Consider the following 19862-nt stretch of genomic DNA (forward strand, 5'->3'; position numbering starts at 1 on the left):
CCCTCCATTTGTCGTCTTTGCTAAAGTTATTATAATGCAGCAGGATTTCTTCCCCCCCCCCCCCCCCCCATGTAACCTGCTAAAGTCCTTGGAAATTTTAGCTCTCCTGAAATTTGGCACCAAATTACCTGCACTGGCAACTTGTCTAATCAACTATCTGATATGATTAATATTGCCTGGATATTCCCCCTGTGGAGGCCCAGTTCCATCTATGAATCACTGCTGAACGATTGTTAGTAAATGATTTTCCATATCTAAAGATTCTGCATTCTAACCCCATAAATCTGTTCACCTATTGCTCCTGCCCTTGCAGAATTCTTATAACTCTCCATCCCTTAACTGTAATTTTGCATTTACATATCACTCCATGACTTGGCCCACCCACCAACCTTCTTCAGCTTTGTATTGTTAACTCTGCCATGGGGGTGGGGGGTGACAAGCAGTAAAGGGTGCTACAATTGGTCTCAAGAGTATGGGGAAAGGGAATCTGCTAGTGTAAGTGTCCCTGAATGCTACCTAGTAACAGCCTGAGAAAAATGCTGAGAGTTAATCAATTGAGGACTGGATCCAGTTTAGTTATAAGATTATTTTTAACTTGGCACACCTGTAGTAAACCACTTTGCCCTGTTACTCCTCTGCTTGCCTTCAAAAGCCTTAATTTACTAATCAGCTGCCTTCCAACATGCTGAGATATTTTAGTTTATTGACTGGGTGTAGCACTGAGTAAATGTCCTAATTCGTATGTTTGTATGTCCTGGCCTAAAGCTATTTTGTTTAAGGTATATAGAGTTTCAATTTGGGGAGAAAATGTCTTGAGTTTTTTTTCAGGCCTCGTCTATTCCTTGGCAGCTGAGATAACAGCATATAGGTACTGCCACTACCTGCTGTAGACAGCCAGAAGGAAGCACCAAGGATTACAAATGCTTTGATATTCCTTCTCTTTTTGTCTTTTCCCTCCCCTGGCTCTCCTTTTCCTAGAGATTAGTTTCCAATTCATGTCTTATCACAAGAAATAAACTTTTCCTCAATAAAAACAAATGGCTACATTTAATGTTTGGGATAAATGTATTCCTGCTCTATGTACTTTATCTGCTACATGATTTCCCATTTTTTCAATTAGTTTAAAACTTAATGTCTAAATCTCCTCCCAATATAATGTAAATGTTTCATGAAGTTATGTAAATACAGTGATTGAAATTTCTAATAAACTTTTACTTTAAAAAAAATCGGAGCAATATTTTGGGAAAAGTTGCAATAAGGTCCTACTTCCAAAAATTCAGAAGCAGTGGGAAGATCAATTTGCTATGGAAAAAATTAGTCTTCAGGAACATTTTGCTTCGTGGAGAATTATCACAGTTTAGAGCCGCACAATAATGAGTGGCAATGGTCCTTTTATATTTTACTGAAGGAATACAAGATGTCTTGGTACAATGCTTTGCTTGGAGTAAGGGTCAGGTTGTTAATCATTGTCATTTCCCCTTTTCTTTCAAGAAATGTGGATTTTTTTTGTATTCAACAGATTAATACCAAAGTTCATTCTTAAACATTAGAAATTATATTATACATGAAATTTACAAAAGCTCAATAAAGAATTTGAGTTTTACATGGGATAGAACAAAACTTTCATAACAATCACATTCCTCAAGTCAGCATTTTTGGTAGTATTTGCTATAGTTTAGGCACATACTGGTAGTTCACATAACATAACCAGCAAGAGAACAGTAAGGCACATTATAGAGTTGTGTATGTAGTGTCAAATATTCATTTCTTTGAAAGCATGCAATTTATTTACTGTAATTACTATACCATACACCACTTCTTGCCTCAAAAGAAAACAAAAAACTAAGAACCTTAATAATAACTTTTATCAAAGGTCATTCTAATAATGCCAATATGGGTTCGACAAGACTTAAGAGTATAAACAGAAGTAGTAGATAATGGCTCCTAACTGATAATTCAACAGAATGCAAGTAAATTCACATTTCAAAAAAGAAACATCAGTTCAGTGTGTCTGTATTTGCACGTCAAACAAGAGATGAGAAATATGTTGTCAATCATTTATGTTAAGGCCTATACAATGACTTCTAAAAGGAATGCCAGAATATTCAAAGTTTAAAATGCAGCTCTGCACCATGATATACTATACATTCATAAATACAAAAAAAAAAATGCATAAGAAATGTTAATAAAACAACAAACTAGTAAAGGTGGAACACCAGTGAAGAAATGTGCTATGGTAATGAAGTGATAGTCGTGGGCTCACACTTGTGATTCTCAAAGGTGAAAATGATCCTGGCCTTACATTGGTGGTTCTACTGTACTTCAGAGTAACAGCAGTGGAGGCTTCAAAGCAGATTATCTACTCACCCTCCATCCCACAATGCCAAGTGGCATGAGCCAAGTAAAATAATTAACCAGTCTCAGATCTGTTTCAGTACCTAGTCAGTCAGGAAAGAAGTGTAGTAGCCTGACAGAGAAATAAAGGTATCAACTTGTTCAGACATACCTTTCATAAATATTCAAAATCTGGAGCATATTACCACTCCATTCCACATTGTGGAAAGTCTGTATATACAGTCAGGATTTACACAGACAAATGGGCACTGCACCAGCTCTCTTCACAATATTGATTGCCATCTACAAAAAGACAACTTTAAAAACAATACAGTAACTACAGTTTGTAAAACTTGTTTTTCAAAGAAGGCGTTCATAACTTCCAGACAGACACTTCGGCATAAAATCCCACCTGTCCAGGCGGAGCCGTACGTAAAAACAATGCTCACATCTGTCCATAATTACGATTAACCCACAGATAGAAAAACTGCATTGTGGGCACACATTCACTGGAGTTGGACTCTATATGCACAAATAAGCAGCTTTACCTGAAACAAAAGCAGTGTTCCATTAGAAATTGGTATCAGACCAACATATTTCAGCATCCTTTTTCATGCATATTTTAATGGTCTGAAGTAATGTTCCATGCTTAACTGCCATGGTGTTGAGTTAGATTGGACTGTGGGTCTGAGGCAAGGACACTATTAAAAATAATTGTATTTCCACCTATGGTTGAATACTTTGCCAAAGTACTGATTCTCAAAGCCAGGCATCTGCAGATCAAATCAGCAAGGGTCCTATGCCTGATCACTACCTATGTGACCCTTGTCCCTGATCAACAGTTGAATACCACACCAACACAGTACCTACATCCATGCATGAAGACCATTCAACTGGTAGAGGTTACCACCAGCCACAGAACTATACAAGTGACCACTTTTGGACAAAGGAAGGAAAATTAATCACCCTCTGCTGCAATTTCAAACAGTAATATCACAACAGGTAGGTTAAATTAATTTAAGTACTCTTATATTAAGATTTGAAAATAGTTTTGTGCAAGGAATAAACATTCTCACCGATTAAAAATGGAGTCACCTGCTCCACTGCTGGTCTGTAATTGCGATTAGAGCATTTCACTATTTCAAAATGTTATATATCTGAAGTATTTCCAGAGTTTACAATCTGTCAAAGTGTGCCTACCTTGGCAGTAGGTGCTTCAGCAAGTCTAATAAATAACTTATTAGTGCCAGGCAGTGGACTGAAGGAATAAATAAAATGACTATCCTGCAAAAACAAAAACAATTGGTCACAAACAAAATTTCAATGTTTCTTCAGAACATTGAGTCTAAAAGAAACTGGTATTATAATCTAAATGCTGAAAAAAAAATCCATTCAAACTCATTTGACTTATTAAATTTAAACAAGCAGAACACTATCACAACCACCAACAGTGGTGAAATATTGCCTTTATAAGTACATCAAGATCCAAAAAGGTGTGTAGGTGAAATGAAACTGAAGAGATCAGTTGGTCCTTTCCACCATGGACATCTAGTTCCTCGATATCTTCAGACACCACCAGTCTGCTCACCTTCCACTTCTTTCTTGAACAGAGGCCCAATCAGTCCCAATTCACCACCATCCTCCTCTGCCTGGCTAAACTCATTCTTACACTGAACAACTTCTCTTTTGACTCTTCTCAATTCCTCCAAATAAAAGACATCAGTATGGAAATCCATACAGGTCCTGCAAAGCCTATCTTTTTGTGAGTTACATGGAAGATTCTTGTTCCAGTTCTACTCGGATCCTGTCCCTCACTTTCTTCCCCCAGGAAATTGATGGCCATCAGTGCTGCTTCCTTCCTTTGCCCCAAATGGAAAATGTTGGCAACTTTGCTTCACATTTTCCATACCTCCTTTGCCTTCACTTTGTCCGTTTCCAACACTTGCCTTCCCTGTCTCTGTCTCCATGTTGGAGATAGGTTGTTAACCAATATCTACTGCAAGCCCAAGAACTCCCACAACTGCTCAATGTTTCCTGTAAACTGCGCAGCATCCCGCAAGTTCCCACGTACAAGTTGGTGCCTTTAAATTACTGCACCTCAAACAGTGTTCTGCTGGTACCTCTTTCAATTTAGTAAACTATATTTGCTGCTCACAATGCAGTTTCCTGTACAGTGGGGAGACCAAACAGAAATTGAGTAACTGCCCACAAGCATGACCCTGAACTTCCAGTCACTTGCCATTTTAAATCACTGCTCCACTCCCACACTGTTGCCTTGGTCTCAGCCTCTGACTGTTCCAATGAAGCTTAAAGAATAGCACCTCATCTTTCAATTAGACACTTAACGGCCTCCGGCCCAAAAATTGATTTCAACAATTTCACATCATAATCACTGCTTTTTTCTCCCCCAGACAGGTGCTGGTAATTATTCTGCTGTTGTCATTTACAGTTCCTCTTGACCAGGGGTCAGCAAACTTAATAATGAAAAGCCTTTTTTTAAAATAATTTAGTCAAAAACACCATATCTTAAGAGCTGAAATGCCAATATGAAAAACAAGGCAGACATACATTTCAATAATATTTAAGGTATTTAGAAAAAAGCTGTTAATTGAATGATAATTTCTCACTAGTACAATGTTGGTATAAAAAGCAAAACAAACTATTTAATTACCATCAACATGGGTTCGATCGATCAATGTCATGAGGAGAACAAGTCTTCAATGAGCCACATGTGGCTGCAGACCCATGTTCTTGACCCTTTTTTTTCCCTCTTTTCTTGTCCCATTACTAACTCATTTTGCCTTGCACGACCATGTCTTGTCAGTTGAAATCACTCCTGCCTTCCACCTGATCACATACCTTCCATTTTGTTCTTGCTTCCCGTCCCCCATCTCTCTGCTTGCTTAAAAGCCGTTAGATCTGTAACATTTTGCAGCTCTAACAAAACATCGACCTGAAATGTTAATTGTTTCTCTCTCTACAGATGCTGCCTTACCTGCTGAATATTTCCAGCATTTTGTTTAGATTTCAGATTTCCAATTGTGTACTGTTTTGTCTTTAGTAATTTTTCAATTTCACAAGGAATACACCAATCAAATCACTAAAGTGCAGAAGCTGTGTGTGAATGTATTTCCACATGTTGTGATATTGACAGTGTTGTGCATTAAAGCACATCACTTCAAATTTATGTATATCAGACAATACCACAAATGTGCTGAGAGATTAAAACTGTGGTTTTGGTGAGAAGGTTGGGAAAGAGGGCACAAAAGTAAGTTAAATAAAATCCACATGAGCATAAACCTGCATCAGTCAGGAAGAATTTGTGAATCCAACTTGGATCTATTAGTTGGGATGTGGAACTCAGACATCTGTGCTGTTAGGGAACATATTTGTAAAGCTGTGGATGCTGAAAATCTTAAACAAAAACAAACAGCTGGAAATACTCAGCAGGTCTGGCAGCATCTGCCAAGACAGAAACAGTTAACGTTTCAGTGTTGCGATGGAGTCTTCATTTGTAGACTGCATTCTATACAGCTACCCTGTTGAATGGAGTGTTAGGTGCTATGACTTCGGATTCAAAGCTTGTGTTTTTCTTCCGAGACAGTCATTTACTGGAAATGAAACCAAACGCACCAGAGTATCCTGGAAAGACAAAACTGGCCCCAACTTGTTTGAAACACAAGTTATGATCAGAGATGTGACTGGAGCTCAGACTGCAGTTTAGAAGAATACTCTGCAGTGGGTGGAAGCAAAAACAACCAGTTGTTGTTTTAGAGCTGTTGGCAGTTGTTTTGAAAAGACAGACTGCAGGCTGAAAAAAATTGGACTCCGCTAACCATTGGCAAATACAACTTACGGTAACTGTCTTCGGTGACAGTGTCATCAGTGGAACCACGGCATCAGGACGGTCGTGGGCAAGGCTGAGGTTGTTCGAGAGGCAATGAGACCAAGACATTAAAAGGAACATTAAAATGTACTCAACTATTAAGCTAAATTCTGCTCAGACAATGGTTTTCCTTGGTCCTTACAACACAGGAAACAAATCACTGTAGAAACTGCTTTAAATGTCTCTCTTCAACAGAACAATTTAAGAGTGGAAACTACATTCCAGGTCTGATTTCTGTACTAACAGGATTGATTCATTATTTTTATGTAAGGCAATTTCTTCTCTTTTTCCTAAGAACAGTTGAGCTTAAATATCAGATCAAATATGACTGAGCTACAAAAAAGGGTTTGCAGTTAACTAACACTGTGACCATAAGCTAATCCTAAAAAAATGTAGCTTTCCACGTGAAACAAATTCATAGATTCAAAGAGAAACTGGAATAGACAATACATCAACTTGTGGCAAGTAAAAGGCCCAACTGGGAAATTAAGATGGACGACTTCTAAACAGTTTGCACAAGGCAGGATACCAGGAAGGAGGTCAGGAAAGAAATAGTTGCAACATAAACTCAAATAACAGAACCAGGTGTTAAATCAACATTGAACAGATACTAGTGTCATGCTCATGAGGAGTATAGCGATGGAAATATAGAAACAAACTGGAATGTTAAAAAACTTCGAACAACTTTAAAAGATTGGGGCATTGGCTGTCAACTAAATGGAGGACACGTCATGACTCATACCATCTCCAGCACTGTAATCCACATCCATGGTCTACTAAGACTGAAAAATCAATCAACTCCATCTGCATGGAAGACAAATAACCACACATGGATGTGAGCTCTACTCAAACAAACTAAGACGAAGGCCTTCCCAGACTTTTCATCATCAACTAACCTTCCTTACAATGGGGTGTGAAATGCCCTCAAAATGGGGCCATCAAAAGGCCACTGTGCAGTCCAGCAAGAACTGAAACCTAAAGTCACATAGGCAGAACTAATACTTGTTCTCATGCAAGGTCACAGACCTGAAACATTAACTCTGTTTCTCGCTACACAGATGCTGCCAGACCAGAGTATTTCCGGTACTTTCTGTTCTCATTTCAGAGTTCCAGCATCCGTATATTTTGCTCTTACGAACACTTGTAAGTTCACCTTAAAAGGTGAACATTTTTAGGAACAAAGAACCACTATAGAAGTACAGCTGGTCCCGCCTCAGCAAGACAGAAAACATCTAAAGCCATCTTGAATTCCAACATGGCTGAAAAAGAGACGGAGTGATCACAACAACATCAGAGAAGGCAGTCGAGCTGGGGGCTGTGGAAAGATCCAGTCTAAACAAGCAGCCCTGCTGCTAACTCCACACTTCAACTTGGTGCAGCAGAGAACTGAAAGTGATCGTCACCTCCAGTCTGAGATCTTAACCAGAAATCTACAACACCTCAACAAGTTCAAGACTACAAATACCAGGCCTGCACCTTTAAAAGACTGTCCTACTTAGAAGATTCAACAGGTTTACCATAAACCACAAACATCTACCACACTTTGAACTCTTACCCTTTACCTTCTCTTTTTTTCTTGAGGGTGCATGTGAGAGAGTGGTGTTGGGAACATTTCAGGGAATGAATATTCAATAAATAGTTAATCTTAGATTTTCTTGTAGGTTTAAAACAGGTCACTGTCTGTTTATTTGGCAAGTTAAACACTCAGGGGTTAACCCATCATTTTAAACAAAACACAATTGCAGTCAATCGGGAGGTGAACAATGGGGACCACCCACACCCCTTACCACATGTCCGTAACACTAGCAATGCTGAAGGGGCATTGTGGAATAAAAAGGACATCACATCAGATGGTACTTATCAATCTCGTAAAATACCACTGCACAAACTATACATTTGTATTATAAGCATTAAATGCATTTGTGGCAAGAACTGAAATACCTAGCACTGGAAACAGGAAATCTGATTTAACAGCTGCCATTCAATAGCCAGGCTGCTGACTGGATACAATACTTCACCACACCAAATTGAGAAAACCCTCCCTGTGAGTTAGAAGTACTTATCTCTGCTCATCGTCTTGATTTCTCAGAACCATGGCCCACACAACCTCTAAAGGTTACCAGTATAACTCACTTTATTTACTCATATCTTTTGAGCCATTCTTGGGATCAGTAGCAGAGGAAACATACAGAAACTTTCACATTCAGGAAAAGAACTGTCAAGCCTCCAGACTGAGGGGGAAGGGTGAAAAGCCAGCAGTCGTGCTACCAACATGGGTAGGAAGAGGAATGTGGTCCTGCGGAAAGAGTTCAGTGAGCTAGGTAAGAAATTAGAAAGCAGAACCTCAAAAGTAGTAAACTCCGGATTACTCCCAGTACTACGCGCAAGTGAGGATAGAAATAGGAGGATAGTGCAGATGAATGCATAGCTGGAAAGATGGTGCAGGAGGGAAAGATTTAGATTCCTGGGGCACCAGTTCTAGAGGTGGCACCCGTACGGACCGGACCTGAACAGAGCTGGGACAAATTTCCTTACGGGGAGATTTGCTAGTGCTAGTGGGGAGGGTTTATACTAACTTGGCAGGGATGTAGGAAAGAGGATATAATACAAGAGAGGAACACCCAGGTGCACAGAGAATTGGAAGAGATAGCACTAGTGTAGGAAATAGCAAAGTATTAGGTGGGGGTCAGAGTGAGAGTGTTAGACAGTCCTAGAGAAGGGAGTAGTTCCGTATTAGATGGGAGTGGACGGAGAAGGACCATGAGGAATGCAAAGATAGGATTACAATGATTGTGTGTAAACACACAAAAATGTCAGTGAGCTACAAGCACAAATTGCAGTATGGGACTAGTGGCAATAACAGAAACATGGCTTAAAAATGACGATGACTGGGCACTTAATATAGAGGGACATAAAGTGTTCAGAAAAAAATGAGAGAAAGAAAAAGGGAGGTGGGGTGGCAGTGCTGATTAGGGAAGACATTGCAGTGTTGGAAAGAGAGAATGTCCTTGAAGGGACAATGACAGAATCCATTTGGTTAGAGCCGAGGAGCAAAAAGGGCACGAGCACGCTACTACGGGTATTCTATAGGCTTCTAAATAGTTGGAGAAGCAAATCTGCAGGAAAATCAGATATGCAAGAACTATAGAGTGGTGATACTGGGGGACTTTAATTACTCAAATATCAAGTGGGGTAACTTTACAGTAAAGGGTAAGGAGGGGGAGGAATTTCTAAAATGTTCAAGAGAACTTCCTTGATCAGTATGTTCTCAGCCCAATTAGAAAAGAGGCATTGCTGGATCTGGTGCTAGGAAATAAGGTGGGCCAAGTGGACCAAATATCTGCCAGAGAGCACTTGGGTTAGAGTGATCATCGTATCATAAGGTTTAGACTAGTAATGCATAATAGCCAGGAACAAAATAAGGTAGAGTGTCTAGATTGAAAGAGGGCTAATTTCAATGTGATGAAGAGGGTAGAATGAAGCCAAAGACTGGCAGGAAGAGCAAGGGCTTGCCATAATCTGTCAATCTTCCCTGGATACGAGAGATACACCAGAGGACTGGTGTGGGGCAAATGTGACACCCTTATTCAAGAAAGGGTGTAAGGACAGTCCTAGAAACTACAGGCCAGTTAGATTAACATTAGTGATGTGCAAAGTTTTTAGAAACAGCAGTCAGGGAAAATATCAGACACTTAGAGAGGTTCGAATTCATTAATAGCAGCATGGATTTGTAAAAGGCACATCATGCTTGACTAATCTAATTGAATTTTTTGATAAAGTAGCAGAGAAGGTTGATAAAGGGAATGCAGCGGATGTTATATGGATTTTAAGAAAGCATTTGATAAGGTACCACATAAAAGGCTGGTTAGCAAAATTGAGGTTCATGGAATAGGAGGGTCAGTGTCCAATTGGATAAAAAAAATTGGCTTAAGGACAGAAAACAGCAAGTCATAGTAAATGGTTACTTTTTAGACTGGAGGATGGTAGATAGTAATGTTCACTAAGGGTCAGTGATGGGATCACTGCTTTTTTTGCTATATATAAATGACTTGGATCTTGGAATAAACAGCAGAATCTCAAATTTGCTGATGACAGCAAACCGTGAGAATGATATGAACTACCTGCAACAGGACATAGATAGGTTAGCAGAATGGGCAGTCAGGTGGCAGATGGAATTTAATACTGACAAGTCTGAGATGATGCATTTTAGCAGAAGGCATAGCGAGAGGCGATATATACTTAATGGCACAGTTCTGAAGTGTGTACAGGAACAGAGGGACCTGGGGGTGCATGTGTATCAATCTTTGAAGGTGGCAGGACCTCAAGAGAGTGGTTAGTAAAGCATATGGCATCTTGGGCTTCATAAATAGAGGCATGGAGTACAAAAGCAGGGAAGTTATGCTGAACCCTTTATAATGCTCTGTTTAGGCCACAACTAGAGTATTGCATCCCGTTCTTGTCACCACACTTCAGGAAGGATGAGCGGGCCCTTCAAAAGGGTGCAGAGGAGATTTACCAGAATGGAGGATTTTAGTCACAATGTGAGGATGCAAAAGCTGGGTTTGTTCTCCTTAGGCTGGTCAGTGGCTGAGTAAGTACAGCTGAAGTGGTCACATAAAACCTACAAAGATCTCATCAGACCCAATGGGATCTAGGACCCTTTGGCAAAAGGGGCTATCAGATCCTCAAGTAGTTAGAAGGCAGGTAAACTTGGTTGGAACAATGTTCCAGAGACTACAGGCTTCTTCTTGGGTTGTAGGTAACACTTCTTATAATTGACCATTAATCCCAGCTTTTGGGACTGTGTTGAACATCTTCCACAATGCTGTGTTGGCAGACCTGAAGTATGCAGGTCCGAAGAGCCAATCGTTTAGGCACAGAAATGCATGCAGATGATATACCTCAGCTGATGTGTAACTCGTGACACATTGTGTAAATCCTGAGTGCAGACGAATGGCCAAAAGCTGACAATTTTGCTACTTAAAATTGAACCTGACAAACTTAGTGACATTTACACAGTGATATGCAAGTACACGTTTACATTTATGGCAGCTAACCAGCCCCCCTGGGAACACTTCCTGGATAATCTGTGGTAGTATCAAAATTGTGATATGATTTTCAACACTGTTTTTAAAAGCTTTCAGCAGATATTGATGCAGACCTTATACTTGTTTCTGCTTCTAATGCAGTTGTTGCATTGCATGAGTCAGTGTTGAAGGATGGAACCTAGAGTGAAGGCATATCTGAGTGAAAAATTTCAATTTGTATCTTAGCCCTGTATGCAAATGCTCATCTGTCTATTGTTGTCCAAGTTATTTACTCCAGAGTTATTGGTGGCAAAAGGAGCCTTTAATCATACAAGTCCTGTGGCTTCATATACCACTTATGTACAACAACATAACATTTGAAATTCATGCTCAGCATAGATTTTCAACTTGCTGCCCAAACATAAAATTGAAATCAATGGAAACGCCGGTTTTATGCTAGGGCGGTAAGTTGAAAACTTTTGCACAGTCCATCAAGTTGGGCTATATATCTATCGTGAGAAAAACACAAAATGAACAAGATAAACAAGTACTTACCAAAAATACAGGAAGTTGAAACTTATCATTTAGAATAACAGCCTGAACACTGCAAGATCCACAGAGTTTAGCCACTATATGGTCATGGCTATAAAAGTTTGCATGAAAGATAAAGAGAAGAATCCCAGTTCCTAGAGAAAAATAATCCTGGATTAGTTGAATCTTTACAATACAAATACAGTCTCCACCTCATAGTGGATGCGCCCTCACAAATACGATTTACCCAATGTACAAGATAGCCAGCATAATGGCTGAAGTGCAGTCAGAACTGCCATCCCAACATCAAAATTAAATTTAACAGCAAGGGTAACATCATCAACATAGGAACAGGAGTGGGCCATTTAGTCCCTTGAGCATGTTCTACCAGAGATCATGGCTAATCTGCGATCCAACTTTGCCCCACATGCCTTTGCACCTTTGATAGATTTTTGTTAACCTATCTCAGATTTAAAATTAACAATTAATCTAGCATCAACTGCCTTGTATGGAAGAGAGTTCCAAACTTCTGCCACCTTTTTTGGGTAGGTGTTTTCTAATTTCACTCCTGAAAAGGTCTAACTAATTTCTAGACTAAAAATAAAAGCAAAATACAGCGGATGCTGGGAATCTGAAATAAAAACAGAAAATGCTAGCAATATACAGTAGGTCTGGCAGCATCTGTGCAGAGAGAAACAGTTAACATTTCAAGTCTGTGACCTTTCATCAGAACTGGCAACGGTTAGAAATCAAATAGGTTTTGAGCAACTGAAAGGGGTGGTGAACAACAAGAAAAGGAAAGGTGTGAGATAGGGTGGAGGGCAGGAGAAATTAAATACAGAGATGTCAAGGAAGATAAGGCAGAGAGTGCTAATAGTTGTAGTAAAAGACCAGAGAATGTGTTACTGTCTTTTACTACAACTATTAACACTCTCTTTGCCTTTTTTTCCCCGTGACATCTGTCATTTAATCTTTCCTGCCCCATCACAGTGTTGTTCAGCCCCCCTCCCCCTTCACTTCCTCAAAGCCTATTACATTTCTAACCTTTGCCAGTTCTGATGAAAGGTCACAGACCTGAAACGTTAACTCGGTTTCTCTCTCTCCACAGATGCTGCCAGACCTCAGTATTTCCAGCACTTTGCTTTTATTTCTAATTTATAGTTTCTAGTCCTAGACACTTCAACCAGCAGAAATAGTTTCTCGCTATCGACCCTATCTGTTCCCCTTTAACACCTTGAAAGCTTCAATCAATTAACCCTTGAACCTACTAAATTCCAGGGAATATAACCAGAGTTTGTGTAATCTCTCCTTGTAATTTAACTCTAAATTCGAGGTATCCTTTAGGTAAATCTATGCTTTACTCCCTCCAAGCCCAAATTATCTTTCCTAAGGTGTGGTGCCCAGAACTACTCGAACTACGCCAGGTGTGGTCTAACCAGGGCTTTGTATAGCTGAAGCAGAACTTCTTTCCGTTTGTATTCCAGTCCTCTAGAATATAAAGGCCAGCATTCCATTAGCCTTTTTGATTATTTTTTGTACCTGTTCATGACATTTTAAATGATCAATATACTTGGACCCCCAAGTCTCTTTGGACTTCCACTGTTTCTAGCTCTTCACCATTGAGAAAGTACTCTGTTCTATCCTCTTTAGGTCCAAAGTGGTTGATCTCACATTTGCCAACATTGAAATTCATTTGCCAGTTTTAATCATTCACTTAAATCCATCAACATTTCTTTGCACTTTCATCTACTCTGCTTACCATGCCACCTATTTTTGTGCAAATTTCAATATGTAGCTTTCTATTCCTTTATCTACGGCATTAATAAATATGAAGAATAGTTGAAGCCTCAACACAGATCCTTGTGGGACACCACAACTCACATCCTGCCAATTAGAGGACCTGCCCATTATCCCTTTTGTCTCCTACGGCTCAGCCAATTTCCTAACTAGGTTGATAATTTTCCTTCAAAACCATTAATTTCAACTTTAGCCAATGGTGTCTTCATAGGACTTTAACAAATACCTTCTGGAAGTTCACATAAATAACATTACTCTGCAGACCAGTCACACCAACCCCATTCTGAATCTGCACCTCTATCTGGGGCGGCGCAGTGGCTAGCACCACAGCCTCACAGCTCCAGCGACCCTGGTTCGGTTCTGGGTGCTGCCTGTACGGAGTTTGCAAGTTCTCCCTGTGACCGTGTGGGTTTCTGCTGGGTGCTCAGGTTTCCTCCCACAGCCAAAGACTTGCAGGTTGATAGATAAATTGGCCATGGTAAATTGCCCCTAGTGTAGTTAGGTGGTAGGAGAATTGAGGGAAGGTGGGGATATGGGATTAATGTAGGATTAGTATAAATGGGTGGTTGATGGTCGGCACAGACTCGGTGGGCCGAAGGGCCTGTTTCAGTGCTGTATCGCTTTATGATTACAAGGTGTGACCATAGTCTGGAGCAAACTATTCAGATATCGCTCCCGTATGCATGGGAGTGCCTCCAACTCGCACTCTAGCTCAATGACTGAACCAGAGATATCAGTAGATGCGTTCCCTCGCAACAGTCCCACTATCCACAAACTCCCACATATTGCAGTCCAGACACACAACCTGCTCTGCCATAGCTTAGCCTAAATTATTTACAATATTTGTATCCACTACTTAGCTTGTTGCATGTTATTTTTCTTTTTATATGCATTAAGTACTAAACACTGGAAATATTCTAAAAGCCTCTATTTATTAGACGACTTTCAAAACTTACCAGAAATAAACTTGAGACTTGTTCCTGATTTGATCTGCAAAAGGAACTCACCGATCAGCTCCTTCCCTTCTACTGATATCACTTTAGAGGATTTTTTTTTTTTTAAAAACTCCTCTCCTTGACATTTGCTCTCCCTTACCTCTGGGCTCTCCGATTGAAGTTCAGAATTTTCAAACATGCCCTCAGTATTCAATATTTAATTTTAAAACAGTAGGAAGGTGTCAGAAACCGACAAGTAGGTGACTTTTAAAAATCATTTCCTCTCGTTAAACTTCAGCTAACAGTGTTTTCATTGCAGGAAAGTTAGTTGAGGAATGCTTAAAACACAAGTCCTGCTCACAAGCAACTAATTGAAATGCATGATATAGGCAGCTGGCTAGGATAAGTGAAGACAGTGCAAGTGGTGGGGACTGTACTTAATATAACTGAAGCAGAAGCAAATTAGCAGTTTATTAATATCAAATGCACAGTTGCACACATGGTTCTTCTGGTTTAAATTGTTTGTGTCCTAAAGGGCTTCAGTTTTTCTAGATGCTTTAAAAAGTTACCCTTTCTTATTGAATTTGTGCAAAGATGTTTCTACAAGAATGAGAAACAGAACAACATACATCTCTGGTGCTTATGATGTGCAAAAATATTTAAGTACTTTACAGCATTGTGCAATGTGTGCGTGTGTTATTGGGGGCAGGAAAGAGATGGAAAGAGGGGATGAGGGGGCGGGGGATTAAACCTGCATTTACACAACCTGCATCTCCTCAGGAGATGTCAACGTGCTTCACAGCCAAATGGCCAATGAACTACTTTAAGTGTTCTGATGAAGGGTCACTGACCCGAAACGTTAACTCTGCTTCTCTCTCCACAGATGCTGCCAGACCTGCTGAGTATTTCCAGCATTTCTTGTTTTTAATATGCTCAATTCCTGGAGTCAGCCTGTGCTAGCTAGCATCTGAGACAACTTATGCCTGAATGATTCAAAATGTAGATCGAGACTGCAACAGCTTGGCAAAGTGGTATCAAGGGTTCAGGCTCCACTATGTAACTTGAACATATAATCTAGATGGATGCTTCATGCAGTACTGAGGGAATGCAACATTGTCAGAGATGTTGGTTTCAGATTATCAAAAAAAATCAAAAAGGAAATTAGGAAGGAGAGGGCATGAAAGAATAATGGCAAGCAAAATCAAGGTGAACCCAAAGATGTTTTATCAATACATTAAGAGTAAGAGGATAACGAAGGAGAGAGTAGGGCCCATAAAAAACCAAAAAGGTAACCTATATGTAGGGGCGGAAGATGTTGGTATGGTTCTTAATGAATACTTTGCATCTGTCTTCACAAAAGAAGGGGACGATGCAAATATTGTAGTTAAGGAGGAGTGTGAAGTATTGGATGTGATAAACATAGGCAGAGAGGATGTTTTAATGGGATTAGCATCCTTGAAAGTTGATAAATCACCAGGGCCAGATAAAATGTACCCCAAGCTGTTAAAAGAAGCAAGAGAGGAAATAGGAGAAGGTCTATTTTCCAGTCCTCTCTGGATACAGGTGTGGTGCCAGAGGATTGTCGAACTCCTAACATTGTACTGCTGTTTAAAAAGGGAGCAAGGGGGAGACCGAATAATTACAGGCCAGTCAGTCTAACCTCAGTAGTGGGCAAATTATTGGAATCTATTCTGAGAGACAGGGCAAACTGTCACTTGGAAAGGCACAGGTTAATCAAGGATAGTCAACATGGATTTGTTAAGGGAAGATCTTGTTTGACCAACTTGATCGAATATTTTGAAGTAGTAACAAGGAAGATAGATGAGGATAGTGCAGTTGATGTGGTCCACATGGATTTTAGCAAGGCTTTTGACAAGGTCCCACATGGCAGACTGGTTAAAAAAATAAAATCCTATGGGATCCAAGGAAATGCAGCAAAGTGGATACAAAATCGGCTCAGTGGCAGGAAACAAAGGGTAATTGTTGACTGCTGTTTTAGCGACTGGAGGGCTGTTTCCAGTGGCGTTGCGCAGGGCTCAGTACTGGGTCCCCTGCTTTTTGTGGTATATATTAACAATTTGGGCGTAAATGTAGGGGGCATGAGCAAGAAGTTTGCAGACGACATAAAGATTGGCCGTGTGGTAGATAGCGAGGAGGATAGCTGTAGACTGCAGGAAGATATTGATGGTCTGGGCAGATGGGCAGAAAAGTGGCAAATGGAATTCAATCTGGAGAAGTGTGAGTTGATGCATTTGGGGAGATCAAACAAGGCAAAGGAATACACGATAAATGGGAAAATACTGAGAAATGTAGAGGAAGTGAGGGACTTTGGAGTGAATGTCCACAGATCCCTGAAAGTAGCAGGACAGGTCAATAAGGTGTTTAAGGCGGCATATGGAATTCTTTCCTTTATTAGCCGAGGTGTAGATTAAAGCAGGGAGGTTATGCTGGAACTGTATAACTCATTGGCTCGGCTACAACTTGAGTACTGTATGCAGTTCTGGTCACCTCATTACAGAAAGGATGTTATTGCACTAGAGAGGGTACAGAAGAGATTTACGAGGATGTTGTCAGGACTGAAAAATGCATCTATGAGGAAAGATTAGATAGGCTGGGATTGTTCTCCTTGGAACAGAGATGGCTGAGGGAAGATCTGATTGAAATGTACAATATTTTGAGGGGCCCAGATAGAGTGGAGGTGAAGAGTCTATTCATCTTGGCAGAGGTCAGTGACGAGGGGGCATAGATTTAAAGTGATTGGTAGAAAAATTAAAGGGGAGATGAGGAAAAACTTTTTCACCCAGAAGGTGGTGGGGGTCTGGAACTCACTGCCTGAAAGGGTAGTTGAGGCAGAGACCCTCAACTCATTCAAAACTGGACATGCACCTCAAGTGCTGTAATATGCAGGGCAACGGACCAAATGCTGGAAGGTAGGATTAGAATAGGTGGTTCGTTTTTCGGCCAGCACAGACACGATGGACCAAGTGGCCTCTTTCTGTGCCTTAAACTTTCTAGGATTCTATGAATAGAATGAATTGGACCTAAAATTTCCCAAGGTGCTATGCAGAGAGGAGGGGAGTTCTTTTGGTCTCCTAGCCAACATACCTCCCTCACCACCAAAAACAGATGACTGATTATTCAAATACTCTTTGTGGGATATCGCCTTGTGCAAATTAGCTGCCGCATTTGCCTACAAAAATAATTAATTTCCTGTGATTGAGATGCTCCAAGGACACAAAATGTGCTACATTAATGCATGTTTGTTCTTACTTTTCTCTAAGTGAACTTACACCCCTAAAGGAATGTTGAATCAATTAAATTTATATTAATTCAAACTGCAGCTGCGACACATACACTGCATATTTTTAGTCCAGTATATGCGCTTCTGACAACCTCGCTGAACAAATTTAACAGACTGGAATCAAAGAGTGCTCCAGTTTAAGGTAACAGAAGGGAGAAAGAAAAAGCTGGAAATTCAGAACGGAGGAGTTAATGTTTTTGAACTTTTTTTTTTAAATTTGATATTCTCCCTTACACTCTGCTTTGATCAGTTGCATCAAAGAGCTCTAAACCAGACCAGACCAGACCAGTTCTGAAGAATCACCACACTCAAGATGTTAACCCATACTGCTAGTTTTGCATTCTCAACATTTTGCATTTTATTTCTGATTTACAACAACCTTTTTCTCAAATAAAAACTGGCTTTCTTAGTATGTGCTTTAGGTCATAGAAAAACAAAAAGCTAGAATCAAAAGTGAAATCTCTTGCTGATAATTTACTCAATCATTCCACAGCCCACAAAAAGATGCCCCCTAATGTTTTGAGAACAGACCAATGAAGCCTGTCCTACCCAGTATTAGATTTTATGTTTATACTGCAATATACTCACGTACCTTCAGCTGAACTGTGCTGAGGTTTGTAGTTGAAGTCCAAAGCAAAGTCTGGTCCTTCACAAAGTCGGTGACAAGCTACAGGAAACACAGGCTCCAGCAATGACAGGCGTGCTTCAAAGTAATCCCTGATTGTCTCATCTGTTACTCTGGATATACTGGTTAGAAAAATAAATTGTACATCTTTTAAGTCCTTAAATCCAAATAGCTTAGAAATTTGCCAGAACAAATCCTGCATTCCTGAGTCTCTTCCAAACGTGTCACAGTGAAAAATACAAGGTCAAATAAGTTAAGAATTACATTTAACTCTGGACAGCATGGTGTGAGTTTGTTCCTGTGGTCTCCAACATAACTAAATTGCTGATCTCAGCCACACTGACAGGCAATTACCCACAGGACAGAAACAGGCAAGAAAAAAAAACTGAAGGAAAACTAAGCACCCGACTGCTGATGGCACCTATCAAAACAATTGTGATAAGAGTCCTGAATGTATGGCGCTGGGGAAAGGAGAGGGAAAGAAAGTACAAGACCAAGGCTGGAAAAGGTCACACTCCTATGAAAATACTTTCTGTTTTAATTTTCTTCCCTCTTAATTGCATTAACTCTTTGGCATGGTATGCATCCACAGGCCCCAGTAACCCTCAGGTCCAGGCACCATATTTTTAGTCAGTGTGTTCTCATTACATGATTTGCCTGCTATATGCGGTGGCTAGTGTATTTGTGTTTAATTTCTAGCAGAGTTTTGACAACTTCAGAAATTAAAAGTTAAATTGTTGATTAAGCACGATCAACTCTGGGATTTTGGTTCAGATCTCCACTTCTTCCCTCTTCTTACTGGAGGTGATCCTCCAAAGTCAGGGTCAAGAAGTGGGTCCTCACAGGCAGTCCCTCCATTTCTCTCCCACTCCCTGACACAATTTACTGTCATTAATCTGAATAGGAATTCTGGGCTTCTCAATTGTTAATATTTCTTTATAATTAAATTGTGGAAAATACTCCTGACTACAGACAAGTTCTGCAAGATGAAATTTTTGTGCCTTCTTAAGCTAAGAAGATCTGAATAAGGCTAAAGTACGCAGCGATTTGGGCAGTTTCACCGCTACAGCAAGTACTACAAATGCAGCTAGAGTTTCAGCAGGTTTTGCCATTTAGGGCTGAGTGGAAGCACTTAACAGCCTAAAAACAACCTTTGTAACTGACGCACCAGATGCCAAAAATAAGTGGCTGTCCAGGGTAAATGGAGTGGCGGGACTGTATTTCTAAGCCCAGCCAATGAGTGTTGGCAGGATATTTGCCTTGTTCACACTCCATTCCAGCAGGGATCTCCAGATAATCATTTGCAAGAACCTTCCCTAAACCAGGGTGCCAAAGCCAAAAGGGACCAGCTGAGTTCAGAAGCTCTGCACAGGCCAAGGGTTGAACCTGGGACCTGCCTATTCCAGATGGTTTAGCTACTCATTAG

The 19862-nt window shown here is 40.2% G+C and overlaps 1 protein-coding gene across 3 annotated transcripts in view; it reads right to left on the reverse strand.

Moving 5' to 3' along the window:
* Positions 1–1386: 1386 nt before the first annotated feature.
* Positions 1387–19862, reverse strand: part of mphosph8 (M-phase phosphoprotein 8) — a 94362-nt gene continuing 75886 nt past the window's right edge. For 2 of the 3 annotated variants that reach the window (XM_068033689.1, XM_068033688.1), the window contains exons 11-14: positions 18404–18558; positions 11803–11933; positions 3535–3618; positions 1387–2882 (exon numbers count right to left, since the gene is read on the reverse strand). In XM_068033689.1, the coding sequence (XP_067889790.1) occupies positions 2841–2882; positions 3535–3618; positions 11803–11933; positions 18404–18558 (412 nt within the window). In that variant the 3' untranslated portion in view covers positions 1387–2840. Of the gene's footprint in view, positions 2883–3534; positions 3619–3669; positions 6255–11802; positions 11934–18403; positions 18559–19862 lie in introns of those variants that run through there. The other variant, XM_068033690.1, reaches the window with a different exon arrangement.

Source organism: Heterodontus francisci, chromosome 6, assembly GCF_036365525.1.
Source record: "Heterodontus francisci isolate sHetFra1 chromosome 6, sHetFra1.hap1, whole genome shotgun sequence".
Lineage (NCBI taxonomy): Eukaryota > Metazoa > Chordata > Chondrichthyes > Heterodontiformes > Heterodontidae > Heterodontus > Heterodontus francisci.